Source organism: Uloborus diversus, chromosome 7 (assembly GCF_026930045.1).
Source record: "Uloborus diversus isolate 005 chromosome 7, Udiv.v.3.1, whole genome shotgun sequence".
NCBI lineage: Eukaryota > Metazoa > Arthropoda > Arachnida > Araneae > Uloboridae > Uloborus > Uloborus diversus.
Genome location: NC_072737.1, coordinates 122,474,150 through 122,491,343, shown reverse-complemented (window position 1 = coordinate 122,491,343; position 17,194 = coordinate 122,474,150). Strand labels below are relative to the sequence as shown.

Below are 17,194 nucleotides of genomic sequence, written 5' to 3'. Positions count from 1 at the left end.
TTTTTTTTCAATTAAATAAAACAGTCAATTTAAGCTCGTCAAAAAAAAAAAAAAAAAAATCTAAAAATCCATTGCGAAAAGCATTAAACTAAAAAATAAATAAATATAAATAAAATGAAAATAAAAGTAATTTTAGTAATGAAAAAGTGCGAAAAACTATTTCTAATATTTTTTAAAAAAGTGACTTTTATTTTATTAAAAGCTTTTTCCTTTTTTTTTCTTAAGATTGAATTATTTTTTAACTGAATATTTTTTACATACACCTCGACTTCATTCATGACAATGTTTTAATTTTAAAGCGCATGAATATAAATATTTGAATTCGAAATTTTCAAAAATAATTTCAAAATGTTTATTTTAAATGCTTTCAGAAATGACTTTTTTTGTCAAAGCATTTGCAAGATATTCTAAATTGCTTCTAAAATTAACCTTTTCAAATATAATTTGAAGTCATTTCACCTCGTTTCGCTATTTTACTTATTCAGAAAGCTTGAATAAATTTACATTTGCACACAGTACATTTTGAGTACACTAATTTATATATCACATAAATAATCCTAACTGAAGCAAAACATTTTTTTAAGTTTTTTTTTTGCTTTTCTTAGATAGAAAAACAGTTATGATGGTCAGTTAAAGTTTCACGGAAACTGTGAAAGTTGCATGAGATTAGTATGCTTGAACTGAAATCAGTCTAAATTTCAGAAATTTCTGATTTCCAGTAAAACAATTTTCACTACTTTTCTGTTAATAAAACTAGATTGCAAATTGAATTCAAATTTACTGACAGAAAAAAACAAAAACATCAACAACTTTCCGGAACGGAGGTTACTAAATTGTAAGTTGAAAACAATTTTCGAAATAAGATGCATTGGATTTCGAAAACGTTTCGAAGAAACATTGTTCCTTAAATTAAAAAATAGTTTGAAAATTAATTAATTAATAATATATTACTTTTCAAAAAAATTGCCAATTTTTAAAAAAAATTCTATTAAACGTATTTTTGTGTTTAGGAAAAACTTTAATCTTATACTAAACTACATGGCGAGTACAAAATTATGTAACCATAAATTTCATAACAAAAAGTGCAAAGAGTGTTATCGTGCCACATTCATTTGTCCTGAACTTTCGATTGCGGTATTAAATTCTAAAATGTATATCTACCTTCAGATCTGTATCTCTTGGAGTCCAAGTAAAGTCCCTGATCTGTAATGGAAAAAAATAATATTATTTAAATGCTTTAGTACATTTTGAGTACACTAATTTATGTATCACAAAAATAATCCTAACTGAAGGAAAACATTTTTTTTTTAAAGTTTTTTCTTTCTTTTTCTTTTGCTTTTTTAGATAGAAAACAGTTATGATGGTCAGTTAAAGTTTCACGGAAACTGACAAATTTTAAGAATCTGTGAAAGTTGCATGATATTAGTAAGCTTGAACTGAAATCAGTATTAATTTGTGAAATTTCTGATTTTTTCTGGAGTAAACAAAGAATATATCCACCGAGCTATCAATCTTTTGAAAATAGTTGAGTTCTGTATGGATTGTGCAAGAGGGAAAGGGCCTTCGGTATTTTTAAAAGATTTTTTTACACCATAAATAGTTATTATGTATCATAGTATTCAAAGCAGGTTCCAAAACCAATTCAAACACGTACGTTTTAAAATGCACGCGAAGTCTTTGAAAATAGTTGAGTTCTGTATGGATTTTGCGTGAAAGAAAGGGTCTCTAGACATTTTAAGAGCTTTTTCTCACCATATATACTTGTTATAAAGTTCAAAGCAGGAGAAATATTCAAAAATAAGTCAAAACACGTGAGTATATTGTACACATGAAGTCTTTGAAAATAGCCTTCTGTATGGATTTTGAGTGAAAGAAGGGGTCTTCGGACGTTTGAAAAGCTTTTTTTTCTCTTTATATAGTTTAGAATAGAAATTCAAAAATAAATCAAAGCTAGCGCGAGTTTTAAGACTCGTGTCTTTGAAAAAAGTCGAGTTTTGCATGGTTGTTGCTATAGATGAAAGTCTTCGGAATTTTTAAAAGCCTTTTTTTTTTCATCATACCGTCGCCTCAGAACAACAGAAGAATACTTACTGATATTTTTAGATTTAGATGTCTTACTCTTGCTCTGAGGCGACGGTATATACTTGTTATAGAGTTCAAACAAGTCAAAATACGTACGTTTAAACATACACTTGAAATCTTTGAAAACAGTCGAGTTCTGTCTGGATTTTGAGTGAAAGAAAAGAGGCTTTTGGCTACAACTGGAGTTCATGATTAGGAACGAATGAAAATAATTTATTCACAAAGAATCTTGATTAATCCGAAGCGAATCGTTCTTTGTACGTCAGATCGATGAATGAGTACCGGAAACTCTTGGAATCGGCCAAACCTGATCCCTTCGCACCCGCTTAAGCCAACACACAGCGCTCAGCTCTCTCTCTCTCTCTCTCACCCTCTCTATTAGAACATCTCTGCCTTGTTTAAAGTGCGATGACAGAGATGAATGGGATGCGGGGATAATATAAATAAAAAAGAGGAAAACACATAAAAAGAAGGAGAATTTGCTCTCTCGGATGAGCTTAATGAGGTTTTCTGCAGAAAACGAGTGTCAACATCGCTCACTGGACCGAATGGACTGGGCCCTTTTGTGTAAATTTTGGCTCCTTTGTTTAATGACATTTCTCCTCATTGACAGGAAATGGGTCGGAAATGGAACCCATGTGGGTTAAGAGTGGGTTTCCGATGAAGAGCAACCCTTTACGAACTCACTTTTATTTCTTTGATTTGCTCATACAATTAGTTTTAACGGGACAATCTAAATTTTCAATTTTATATTTTTTTGCAGAAGCCTGAATGGACCGAATGGATTGAGATCCTTCTGGGTAAACATTGGTTAATTTGTTCAATGACATTCCTCCGTATTGACAGGAAATGAAACCCATGTAGGTTAAGAGTGGGTTTCCGATGAAGAGCAACCCTTTGCGAGAACTCGCTTTTCTTTCTTCGATTTACTCATACAATTAGTTTTAAGTAGACATCTGAATTTTCAATTCCATGTTTTTTTTTTGCAGAAAACTGACTCGACCGAATGTATTAGGATTCTTTTGGGTAAATGTTGGTTAAGTTGTTCAATGACAGTCCTCCGTATTGACAGGAAATGGGTCGGAAATGGAACCCATGTGGGTTAAGAGTGGGTTTACGATGAAGAGCAACCCTTTAACGAACTCACTTTTATTTATTCGATTTGTTTATACAATTAATTTTCAGCAATATTTTCAATTCCATAATATTTTACAGAAAACTAACTCTACCGAACGAATTGGAGACCCTTTTGGATAAATTTTGGTTAATTTGTTTAATGACATTTCTCCTCATTAAGAAGAAATGGGTCAGAAATTTAAACCCTTGTGGGTTAAGAGTGGGTTTCCGATAAAGAGAAACACTTTATGAACCCAAACGTATCTTTAATTGACTCATACAGTTAGTGTTAAGTAGATATATAAATTATAAATTGCATTATTTTCTGCAGAAAACTGATGTCAACATCACTCACTGGACCGAACGGATTGAGACCTTTTTTGGATGAATTTTGGTTAATTTTATTAATGACATTTCTCCTCATTGACAGGATATGGGTCGGAAATGGAACCCATGTGAGTTAAGAGTGGGTTTCCGATGAAGAGCAATCCTTTACGAACTCACTTTTATTTCTTCAATTTACTCATACAATTAGTTTTAAGTGGCCATTTGAATTTTAAGTTCCATAATATTTTACGGAAAACTGACTGAACAGAATAGATTGATACCTTTTTTGGTAAATTTTCGGTTAATATCTTTAATGACATTCTCCTCATTGACAGGAAATGGGTCGGAAATGTAACTCATGTGGATTAAGAGTAGGTTTCCAATGAAGAGAAACCCTTTATGAACTCACTTTTATTTCTACGATTTGCTCATACAATTAATTTTAAGTGGAGATATGAATTTTCAATACCATAATTTTTTGCAGAAAACTGACGGGACTGAATGAATTGGGACCATTTATGGGTCATTTTGGTTAATTTATTTAATGACATTTTCCCTCATTGACAGGAAATAGAACCCGTGTTGGTTAAGAGTGGGTTTCCGATGAAGAGTAACCCTTTACGAACTCACAGTTCCCTCTGCGATCTAATCAGATTCTTTAAATAGGCATTGGAAACACCGTAGTTTCACACTTCGTTAGACCTTCTTAGTTTTGATTACGTTGGAACAAACGGCATAGCTTCAACTCCTGCCGGATCACTTGAGGAAAAGAGAAACAGAACTTCAATGTTTTAACTTTAGATCCTTTTCTTCGGGATGAGTTGAGACTCAAAATTTTGCGCATCGTGTGCAAGACCGCACTCTCTGAGAGTATTTGGACATGAGAAATATGACGCGTTTTGGATTCAACGCTTTCAATAGGGAAATGTCGGGATTTGAGGTCTTTTTCGTGCTTTTTTTTTTCAAGCAAAAAAGTAAGCAAGTCTGTACAACAAAGCCAACGGACAATACATGACAAAAATGCAAAAAAAAAAAAAAAAAAAAGAATGAAAAAGAAAATTTGCAGTTATTTCCCGAAACCGGCAGTACTAATTCGTTCATCCATTTAAATAGAGAAATTTTACAGAATTTCTCATACTTGTGTTTTTTTTTCTTTTGCTATTCTTCTTTCCAATCACTCTGCAAATATTAGCAATAACATAACATGGAAAAAAATCATGTCTTCAAAGTGCTTACTAATACATCTTGAATCTCTAATACTCTTCAGCAAAGATCACATATTAACTTTAAAAAGCCATACAATTTTTAAACCTTAAATCTTCAATTGCCTTTTCATTGTCAGCGCTTCCGACATTTATCATCCAGTCTGTCAAGCAATGACTGCACTTCCTCCCATTTTGAGAAATAAAGAACCAACTCTCAGACAGGGAGAGAGCTTAAAAAGGTTCTTTATTTCTTTAACGGCACGGGGGAGCAGAAATATGTTAGTAAGTACGAATGTTTGTATTGAATTGAGGGGAACTTGCTTAGTGGATTTGTCATCATACATCGCCACCACACTCATAAAAAAGGGGACTGCCTGTAACAGGGACCGTATATTCGTAGAAAATGAAATTTTATCGATCCAAAGAAAATGAAATGCCACATGCTCTGATGCATCACATTAAAAAAAAAAAAAAAAAGCTATGCTGCACTCTCGACTGTTTCGGACTTTATAACGCAGTTCTGATGTTGCAATTTTTTTGCTTTTAACCGGACACGATTGCATCATTGCCCATTTATTTAAAATTGGACTCGGGGACCCACCTGCTTTCAGCCTATGCGATTCTGGACCTTTTAATGATCACTTAACATTTGGACACGTGCATTGCACTTAAAGATTTTAAATGTAGTGTCCGAAAATATTCGGAAGCCAGAAAACGAGTAACTTAATTGTCAATAGCTGGCATTTTAATAAGTAAACAACAAAGTATTGTTCTTTTTATACACCCAACTACACACAATAATGAAACTTCAAAAATCTGTCTTAAAATTAGTCTCGATTTTAAGTAAGATTTTGGTTTAAGTTTTGAATTGATTCGATTGAATCTCTGGATTCCACTTTAATTGCTTCTTTATGCTAAATTCATTTTATTTGGCTCGCTTAGATTGCGTAAGTGCTTTAATCAATCATATTGTTTGATTGATTTGAGTGATTGCAATCTGGCTCATTTGTTACACAAACATACAGAAAAAAACGTTTTTGGGCATTTGTGAAGAATATTTTAAAAACAAAAGAATTCGCACTTTATTGCAGAAAATTTGCAACTTCTAAGCAGCAACAAAGAGCATGTAATGACCAGACCTAGCGACTTAGTTCGTCTGAGTCCAAGCTATGCAATGCCAGCTTTATTATTAACAGTGTAAAGTAAAGGGTTAAATCCAATACATATGTGTTGGCTCTATACCGTCGGCAATTGGTTGTTGACCCCCCTGTCCGGCCGCATCGCTCATTCGCAGGGAATGAGTCAGGAAGAGAACGGAAATAAAACGGGACTCTCCTGTTTATTGCTGGCCTATTCGGATTTCTCCAAGTGACGTCATTTATGGGTCTTTGACACATCGAGCCTAAGAAGACGATCCGCATTTCATACTGAAATGGCAAATAAAATAGGGCGGGAATCGGGAACGCCCGGAGCAGCGGAAAAGTGGTTTACGGCTCATGACTGAGAAATCGGAACTGGTATTCCTTCTGATCAATCAAAGCGGCTATAGGAGATGATTAGCTGTTAGTCATTTTCACTGCCCACTTTTTTTTTTTTTTTTTTTTTGATGAAATTTATTCAAGCTAAGCCGTAAAATTTATGTTTCTAAAATAATAATTGTGGATATTTTTTTCAATCTTGCATTTTTTTCCCGAAAAATTAAATAAATGAATGAATGACTAAATAAACAAATAAATAAAATTAATAAAACCTCCTCTAAAGTACCAAAAAAAAAAAAAAATCCGTACAATGCGAAAGAAATTGAAACAGAAAAAAAGAGAAGTAATAATAATAATAATGCAAAATTATCAAGTCCGAAAGAAATTCATAAATAAATAAATTATTAAATAACAAAGTTACAATAAGATAATATTTATCGGTTGAAAAAAATAATAATAAATGAAAGGAAAGAAAAAATAAAATTTATCAATTAAAACAAACACTATATGAAAAGAGCAGACAATAATACAATATTCCGGATCGATCGTTTTAACCGCACTGTCTCAAAGGATCATATGATCGCCATCTACCAATCGAGGGCCAGACTTTGGGCAAAGTGAGCAATTTATATAAGTAATTAATAAATAAATAGTTAAAGTAAAAAATTTATTAAATCAGTCTTTCTCAGCTGATACATTATGGGAAAAAATATCCTGCACCAATTACAGATTGAAAAATAATAAATAAATTAGAAAAAAAACTAACTCTTTTGAAGGATTTAAAAAAAAAATTGAAAGAGAAACATAGGAATGTGACTATCCGCGCAGATTGATCTTTTTGTGGATTGCTACTACAGTGCATGGGCTGGTATTAATGGGATTAATTGGGTGTATCGTTTTAAATTTAACATGCAATGTAAATCCAGAACATACATGTCTTGCGCACACAATAATTATGACAAAAATCATCAGAATGTCTCTCAGTGAACAGTCTCCCAAATTTACGTCAAGAATTTTCATGCGTCAGCATTTCTTACTGTTAACCTGACACACGAATCCATCCAAGGCAATAATTTCGCAGGCGAAAAAAATGCGTTTACCATTAAGCCACTTTTCTCCCCACAACGATATCTCCAGATACGCAGATGTTTATAGCGTTTTCTGCGCTCACTGATGCAGTATTCATAGACAATTTTGTGAAAAGAGATACGGGGCTGGGATTTGTTTATATGATATATTCTTTCATATAAAGAGTAACGCATGCTTTTAAGATTTAAAATTTACGCTTGACAGAAATGCCACATAGTTTTATAAGAGCACATTCGAAAAAGTGTAGGCGCTATGCAAAATGTATCGTTTGCCAGTTTTATTTTACCCCATTAGAAATTTGTGGATAGGGAGAGTGTGGTGTTTTGACTAGTAGGTTGTTTCAGCAGTAATGTTCCCGTAGATATTGTGAAGTGTTGGATCAAATATTCATTTAAAAGCGTTTTGGAGAAGTAGAATTGAGGGATCTGCGTGAGTGAAGCTCATAGGGTTCAGTTTCTTAAAAAAAATATTTGCCTACTTTTGTAAAGACGCATCGTTACTTTGGGCATAAGTTAGAATACATTTCTTGGGCACTTACAAGTAATTTGGACCTAACATTGCACAAACGCTTTCACCTAACTTTGCAATCTTTTTTAAACTACAAAAACTCTTTCAAACTTTAAAAAAAAAGAAAAAAAAAACACACTGAACACTAAAAACATCCCGTAACATTTACTGGCAGCTGGTTGTTGGTTGTACAAAACCGACAAAAGTTACGCAGTAAATAAAATCCGTAGTCACGATAATTTTTTTACAAACGACAGCAAATTTTCTCCATAAACCGTTGTACCGTTGTTTCTTCAGCTTTACTTCAAAACTTTTACGGTATTTCACAACAAAGTTCCCAGTTAAAAACCCGAAATTAAAAAAAAAAAAATTAGTAATTCTAAAAAAGAAATTCATAAAACTTAGTAATGACAGCCAAAATGTGCAGATATTTAGCATACAATCATTGAACATATAATTATGTGAATCACAGTCCTTTTTTTTAAAAAAAATTTTGATGATCATTTTCAGCAATGGAGATGGAAAGTAAATCTGAATACATCTGCATTAAAAGTTGAAGTTTCAGCAATGTAAAAAGTTGGTACACTTAGTTCGTGAATTATAAGAAGTTCTAATTATATATTCTTAAATATTAAACAAAACTTCTCACCAATTTAATTCTCGAAGATAGATAAATTTGAATATACCAATCAAAAGTTAATGCTTTAGTAATTCCAAAAAATATTCAGAAAACTCAGTAACGACAGCAAAAATGTACATATATTTGGCAAACAATCAATGAACATAAATTATGTGAATCACACAGTCTTTTCTTTTTAAATCTTGATGGTAATTTTTAGCAATGGAAATTTAAAGTGAATCTGAACATATCTGCATTAAAAGTTGTAGTTTCAACAATGTAAAACGTTGGAATACTTAGTTCTTTAATTGCAAGAAGTTCTAATTGTACATTCTTACATAATAATAATAATAATAAAAACTTCTCACGAATTCAAAGTCTCGAAGATAGATAGATAAATTTGAATATACCAGTCAAAAGTTAATGCTTTAGTAATTCCAAATAACATTCATACAATTCAGCAACGACCAAGAAAAATATACATATATTTTGCACACAGTCATTAAACGTATATAATTATGTGAATCACACAAAAATCTTGATGGTAATTTTCAGCAATGGAGATGGAAAGTAAATCTGAATACATCTGCATTAAAAGTTGAAGTTTCAGTAATGCAAAAAGTCACCCATAAAACTAAATAATCACCTCGGATCAAATCGTAATGAGGTTTGCTCTTTGATGTCCAATGTAATTGCGGGATGCATTGTTGAAAAACTCCAGATCTCTCATCACCGACAGTTCTCCCAATCAATTACCTTAATGATAGCTGCTCGGTGCTGTTGGACTTTTAGTCCTGATGACGGTTGTTCGTGTTCGCTAATGACCAGTTCACTCAATTAAGTACGAATCGAAAGGGTGGGAGGCACAGAGCTCATTTTATTTAGATGAGGTTCTTGGTTCGACTTTTGCGTAAAGGAACACGGAACTTTTTGAAAGATGGTTCTGCGTGCGAAATGATTCGGCGGTAAGATCAGTGAATGAGCACTTTCAAGGGAAAGATGTACTCGTATTTAAAAAAAAAAAAAAGAGTTTCATAAGTTTTTTCGTTTTTTTTTTTTTTTTTAGATGAATTGGTACACTAAAAAACCAACTGCGGCTATGAGAAGCAAGGGGATAAAAGTGGCAAAATTGAATATTTGAATATAACCAGTTCAAATGGTAGGTGAACCTTTCCTCTTTTTTGAAGCAAGAGGTAGTACTAGTAGCGCTAGTACGTGCTGTTATACAGCAGGATTTAGAAAAGAAATTCAATGAAAGCCTACCTAGTACCTTATCTTTAAATCATAGATCTTTGCTTTAAAAGCGTTTTACTCAAAACTTGAAAATATCCGCTTCTACCCATTTGTTTCTCACTGCCTCAATTCAGAAACTCTCCTGGAAAGTAATGGGCAGCTAATGTGCCCAATTTGCGCCGGTAATATAACTTGAAAAAAGGAGGAACGCTTTCCGCTAAAATTCAGTAACTTCCTGAAAGTATCCAGGAATCTTTCAGAAGAATTTAGAAATCTCCCAGGTTGCAGTCAGTCATGTCTATGAAACCGTCAGAGACAACTTTTGTAGGATCAAAATAACAGCTTAGCACCTTCCTGATCTACCAAAAGAACTCGAAAAGCATTATTACAACCATGGCCACAGCTAAAACGGAATTGCAAGTATCAAGCATCCTACTTGACCGCAATTCTTGCAAAGTTATGGTATCCAGAGACAAACATTTCACTCTCATTGGGAGTTTGGTCAATCTGAACAGACCGTAATCGGACTGAAGGCAATGCCCTTAATAAATAAGATCAGTTAATCTTTAAACTGTTGCTACATCATTTTTTAAACCAACAAGAAGGCTCAACTTGTTGCGATTCAGGAAACTTTTTAACAAAAATATTTGATTTTTACAGGAAATGGATGAAAACCAGTGAAATATCGAAACGTTCCACGGAAATAACTAGTAACGTTTCAAAAAAAATTTCAGTGCATTAGAAACTTATCTCTTCCAAAACGAAAACGACTAGAAAATGATTAAAAAGCAGCAAGCAGTGATATTCATCCATGGGCGGACATATTCATTCGCTGGGTTAGTAATCTATTTTTCATTTACTCCGCCCCCCCACCCCCCACCCCCCAAAATGAAGAGGAAATCTAAAATTTCGCCCAATTTTTTAGAAAAAAATTGCACACATCAATTCAAATGTTTTTACTGTTATGTGCAAAAGCAGACCAAGTTATGCAATTTTGACGATGTTATGAAATTTAAAAAATGAAATTGCTTTTTAGAGTTCCTTACTGATTAGTCAACCTAACAATGTCCTTAAATGTCCTATTTGTGTATGATTAAAGTTTTTGCATGGATTGATACGTTTCCTGTTCAAATAGTTAATTTTAGTCGAGGACGGATACAAGGGAGGGGTGATGGTGCGATCGCCACTCCCTTGAGGGACTCTCCATCGGAAAATTTACGATATTGAAGTTTAAAAAACGCAATTTCAGACGATCTTTCATAATGTTAAACTCAGGAGAAGAAAGGTTTGGAAAACTCTACGGAAATATTTATACTTGAAGCCCGAAACATTTGTAATGAAAATTTGCAAGCCAGGATACGTAGTAGAGGACATGTAAAAAGATTGAATCCTTCCCCCTCCTCCAGTTTTCCAGTTTAGAAAAGTTTTGGATCCGCCCTTATTTTTAGTGCAAAGGAACGTATTATCAGTAATGTTTTTCTTTTCTTTTATTCTAAGTTGTAGTAAAGATGCAAGAGATGATTGAATAAAAAGGAAAAGTTCTAATACAAGCTTGTACTTTACGGGGGAGATAAAAATTTGAAATTATTTAATGCTTAAGAAAAATTTCAGTGAAGATGTTAAGATTTTTAAAAACATCAAAATAGGAAAATAAATGTAGCTCGATGCACAACCCTTATAAAAAACTTAAAATCGTCAATCAGCTCAGAAACATTTAAGCAACCAGGAAGTGACACTTCACACAAATTATCCTTTTTTTTCCCTTTAAATCACAGCATAACTTCGAAAAATAATTCTACAGTAAGAATCTGTAAAATTTCACATTCATCAAAAATTTTAAACTCGAAAAAATTATTTAGCATCATAACTCTTCCACAGATATCTTAAGATAATTTTTTTTATAGTGAAATTAGTTTTCCTAACACTTCCGTCACTGTTTTGGCTGAACAAAATACAGAAACGCAATTAATTACGATTTATTTAGATTTATTTATCAGGCATCATAAACTCAAAATAAAAAAAGGATGATTTTTTCTCCGTAAAATCTAAATTGAGGTCCGCATTTATAATTCGTACTAATGAGCATTTTGAGAGACTGCTTCCGTACACACATGGTAGCGTTTAGCTAATATATTAAACTATTTTTAAGATGATGCAGTTCTTCCGTTAAAAAATGAGAGTGATAAAAAATGAACTTTTGCGGAAAAAATTAATGACTTATTGAAAACTTAATTGCCATGCAAGAGTCAGGGGTAAAATTCATTGATCTAAGCTGGAGATGAGAAAAAAATCAGCATTCCTCTGCTTTTGTTAGCAACGGTGATTAATCGGGAAATAATTTAGATTTTTTTTTTTCATCCTCGCCATCGTTTTGCATATATCGCTAAATAAGCGTGGATAAAGATGAATTTGGTTACTTAAGTCAATAACAAAGACTGAAACTGAGAAAAAAAAATATTATTATTTTTTTAATTCTTCGCCCTCTCATGGGATTTTTTGATGATTCGAATGAGATAAGGCACATATATGTATTGCAATAAATACGTACAAAACACAACCTTTTTTTTTACGTATTATCTTTCCAACGTTCTTTAATGTCTAGCCAAAATATTCTCGCCAAAGGAATTGAAGTACCTAGCAACAAACGGGTGCAAAAGCAACAATTAAAAATTTTGAGACAACTTATACGAATGGTTGGAGAAGGACATAATATGGTAACAGTAACATTGGAAGAAGCTGCTACACAGCATGAATATGAAATAAAAGCAATGAAAGTATATCTACACTTTTGAAACTGCAGGTTGCATATGGCACTTTTTAAGGTGAAACGGTGTAGCACCAGTGGCACCACCGTATAAGTGCCATTTGGCTCCCTATGGCGCTCTATGGCATCCTTGAAGGTGCCAGTTGGTTTCCTCGTGTACCCTATGGTACCTCTAAGGGTGCCATTTGGCTACTATAGGTGAAAAAATGGCACCTTTAATAGAGTGCCTCTGATGCTACAACGTTTTATTTAAAAGGTTCACCATGCTACTCGCAGTTTTAACCCTGTACGGGTTGAACTTCGCACAATTTTTAATTAAAATTTTAAAAGTCCACTTAATTCTACTTGCTCCTCACTGTCTCAATAGTTATGACTAATATTTTTAGTTATATGGTAGTTAAGTACAAGTGCTATTAAATAATCAATAAATGAAAATATTGAGAAGTTTTAAATATCTCAGAAAATTTTAATCATACTCGAAACATATAGAGAAGAAAACATATAAAGGCAAAAATTTGATAGCAGCTATGACACTGATAAAAATTTTAGATACTGTATCTTAAGAAGAGTCTCCAGAAGACTACATTCGTTTAGTGAAACAGGCCAAGATGAACTGATAGATATCCAACTGGCAGTTGAATAAGCTTGTCCTCAAGGACTTGTTTTTCAAATCCAACCTAATCTTGTAAAATTATTAAATTTAAACTGACTTTCCCTTGCACATAAAGCATACTTCATTTTTGTAGATGTGACATTTATTTTTTTCAGCCGTCCTGTAACGTAGTTTAAAAATCTAAGAAAAAGTCGGCAAATAACTCAGTTAGATTAGTGTAACACTTATTATAAATCATCATCAAGGAATGCTCGTAAATAAAATGCTAAATTTAGAAACTACAAAATGAAATGGAGTACTGGCGTACAAGTAACTGCCGGAGTAAATGCTATTGACTTCTCCACCACTGATGAATCCATCATAGATTTAAGCATGTTTTTTGTTTTTACATTTTCATTCTGTTTGATTTTGGATTGTATTTTTCAACTTTAAACTTTACTGATTCGTGCAGAAAGTGAACAATGGCTTCCTACTCAGAAACAGTCCGTAGAACTCTTCAAGAATCTGCGACGGTGCGGCGTCACGCTGTTTCTCCTGTATGATAACTTGCACTTTTCCCTAAGAATTTTAAACTTTGGCTTTTAGTTTTAATGTATTTTAATATAACTAATCAATGTGTATCTGAATATAAAGAATAAACTCCCAAAAAGTTCTTTTGTATTTGAAAAATATTATTTAACACATGTTGTTGACGAGAGAGTCACACCCGCAACTAGTACAAATGTTTATTTTTTAAATATCAGTTTTTTCATTCAGAAAGTTGATACTTTGTACAAAGATACATAATGGCTGCAATTACAGTGAAACACTGATTTTACGTTTCTCAATGGACTCGGGTAAAAAAACGTAAAATAAGGGAAACACATAGCTGTAAAACGGATGGTGGGAGTCGATAAAAAACGTAAAATGCGGGGAAAACGTAGATTCGGGGTTTCATTACATATATAGATACAATAAAACCCCAATTTTATGTCTCTCAATGGACTGGGTTAATAAACGTAAAATACGGGAAATACAGCTGTAAAACTGATGATGGGACACGATGAAAAACGTAAAATGCGGGGCAAACGCATATTTGGAGTTTCACTGCAGATATAGATATAACGAAACCCCTACTTTACGATTCTCAAGGGACTGGGTTAAAAAACGTAGAATACGAAAAAAACATAAATTACGGGAAAAACGTAACAAGCGGGAAAAACATAGCAGAAAAGCTGATGATGGGATTAGATTAAAAAAAAATTAAATGCGGAAAAACGTAGTTTCGGGGAACGTAAAATCTGGGTTTCACTGTAAATAAGAAAAAGTAAATATGGAATTTGAGTTTTACCTGTTATGTGTCCGTTCTCGTAGCCTGTGTATTCGCCATCCATGCGTGACTTCTTGAGAAGCATGCCGTGGCTCGTGCCATTAGGATTCATGCCTACCATAGTTGCTCGCTTCGGTGGCCTCCCGGGCCTACAAGAATAACAACAGAAACCTCGAAATCGATTCACAATAAAACATGTTAGAGATAGCAAAGAACATTTATACAAACCTCTTTTACTACGAGTCATCATCTAAACAGTAAAAAAATATACATTCAAATATATGAAATACACCGCCAGCTCAGTCAGTTCCAACCGAGGATTGCAGTTTCGTGCTTATTAACACTCATCAGCCAGGCATAGGAGTGACTGAGTTGGAGGTGGAAAACCTCCTAAGGAAGCCAAGAGTGCCAAACAAACTGATAGCTAATGCAGAATTAGCACTGACCAGACGAGTGACCGAAGCAATGGTTCGGTACAACTCGAATATTGAAGGCAAGGCAGGTATATTCAGTAAGTTACACCCTATAACCAGGGCTAAGGCAGAAATACATGAAATACAAAGCCAGCTAATTTACTGAAGGTAACTTACTGAACATTCAAATATGTTTCATAAGATAGCATGCTTGATGAGATTTTTAGTAACCAAAAAGATGAATTTTTAGTATTCCTCTTTTTTGTTACTAAAAATATCATTAAGCATGCTATTTTATGTATTTTAGTCAAAAAAAGCGGAAGAATAAAAACCTCGTTTTTTAAAACAAAAGTACATTTTTCTAATAAAAATTTTGAAACAAAGCTTTTAACTCTAGAAAATTATGTAAAATTAATTTTTATTGAAAATTGTTTTGGAGGAAAAAATTTACTGCTTTTTTTCTTTTTGTTTATTTTTTGCACTACTAAAAATAAAAAATACAAATTCTCAATCCCTATAGAAAACATTTTTCGGGGAAAAGAGAGAAATGTGTCGTCGTAATCACATTAAAATAACATATACATTTCATTGTTCTGAGCATTTAAATATCTCTCAGTGTTGTATTAGCAATAGTTCAAAAAACTAAATGAAGGAAAAAAATAAATAAAATTTAAAAAAAATGTATTTTTAAATAAATAACATGAAATATATAAAAAAATAAATCAATAAAAAATAAATTAAATAAACATATAAATAAAATATAAAAAAATATTTTAAGTAAAGTAATAGCATTTGCATTGTTTGTAAAATTCGTACAAAGAAGAAATATTTATTTAGGAGATGGATTATCATTGGAGAGTCGAAGCTCATATGAATTAAAGTTAAAAGTCACATTAGTTTATAGTACAACACTGCTGAAAACCTGACTTAATTTTTTAATCATGTAGTTATTTGATATACAATTTTGATTTGATATAATCAAAAACATAATTTCGTTCAATTTTTAAAAATATAAAATGCACTATGAAACTCCGAAAACACTCTTTTTAAGGGAAATTTCCAGCAATTAATTTCCCTAACAATGAATACGAACACCGATTTTATTCGATTTGTTGCATTTAAAGGAAAGAAACTTTTGTTGTATTTTTCTCATAATAAGTCTAATTTAAGAGAATAAAATCTTCAAAAACGAGTCCAACTTATTTTTAGAGATCCTTTTTACAAAAATATAATAAGAGAGTCGAACTTTAATCATTTTTGAGGATTTTTTTTTTGAACAAATTTAATCCGAGAGTAATTTAACAATTCATTTTTGAAGATTGCTTTTACAAAGGTATGATCCAAGAATAATTTTTCAACTCATTTTTGAGGAAATCCTTTACAAAAATGCAATTCGAGAGTAATTTTACAATGTTTACGAAAATATAAACCGAGAGTGCAATCAACTTGTTTTTGAAGTCTCGTTTTACGAAAATATAATCTGAGAGTATAATATTACAGGGTTTCGAGAGCTTTATCATTGAGAAGAAAAAAGTGTAATTCTTGGAATATAGGTGATGCAATTTGATCAAACAAAATTAATTTCACAAATAATGAACACGAACTTTGATTTTATTCAATTTGGTGCACGCTATTTGAAGGGAAGAAAATGATTTTATTTTTTCAGTGCAACGTTACAACTAATTTTGGAAGATACTCAAAACAAAAATGTAATCCAAGACTGCAGTTTTACAGGATTTCGGAAGATTTATCATAAGGGAGAAAATGAATAATTCCTTGCTGACAGGTGATCGAGTCATGTTGGCCGAACAGAGCTTCTGAATTTCCGCCTTCCTTCGCCACCATCTTCAGGACATGGATCCAGTTTGCAAACTCTTTTATCTGGCATGGGTGTGGATGGTGTGGTGGGATGTTCGAGAAGTGAGGTGAGAGGGTGGGCTCATTTCCGCTTTTTGTGTTCCAAGGAGGCTGCTCGCGTGCCTCGAGTTTCACGCGAGCGAATCCGATCCCTGGTTGAGATCAGACAACAAGTGTCAGCCCGGCACGACTAACAACTCGACTATTTATTTTAGTAATTATGAGGGGAGGGGAGGCGGTAGGAGGGGGAGGGAAAATAGCTCGTTCGACTGATTAACTCGCCCCCGTGCCTGACAGGCGATTTTTAACGACCCTTTACGCGCAAAAGCTGGCATTTACACTGCTTCGAAATTACCTCACATGCCATCATTCATCAAGACCATCGCGAGGAGGAATGGTTGTTGATTTTTTGCGCGGTCTCTCTCTTTCTATCTCTCCCAGAAACCGGCAACTGTCCCATAAGTTTGTAAGCGGAACCAACAAGTGCTGGCGACGTGATATAATGAGACGGGTTCGCTACCAACAACGCGCCACTAATCGGCAAGCAGTGATTTAAGATGAACAGGGGTTCTGGTTCCCACA

General features: G+C 33.1%; 1 protein-coding gene across 3 annotated transcripts in view; it reads right to left on the bottom strand.

Annotated features, from left to right (window-relative positions):
- LOC129226587 (dachshund homolog 1-like) overlaps positions 1-17,194 on the bottom strand; it is a 281,421-nt gene that overhangs the window by 105,336 nt on the left and 158,891 nt on the right. For all 3 annotated transcript variants that reach the window (XM_054861210.1, XM_054861212.1, XM_054861211.1), the window contains exons 2-3: positions 14,364-14,491; positions 1,162-1,203 (exon numbers count right to left, since the gene is read on the bottom strand). In XM_054861210.1, the coding sequence (XP_054717185.1) occupies positions 1,162-1,203; positions 14,364-14,491 (170 nt within the window). The remainder of the gene's footprint in view (positions 1-1,161; positions 1,204-14,363; positions 14,492-17,194) is intronic.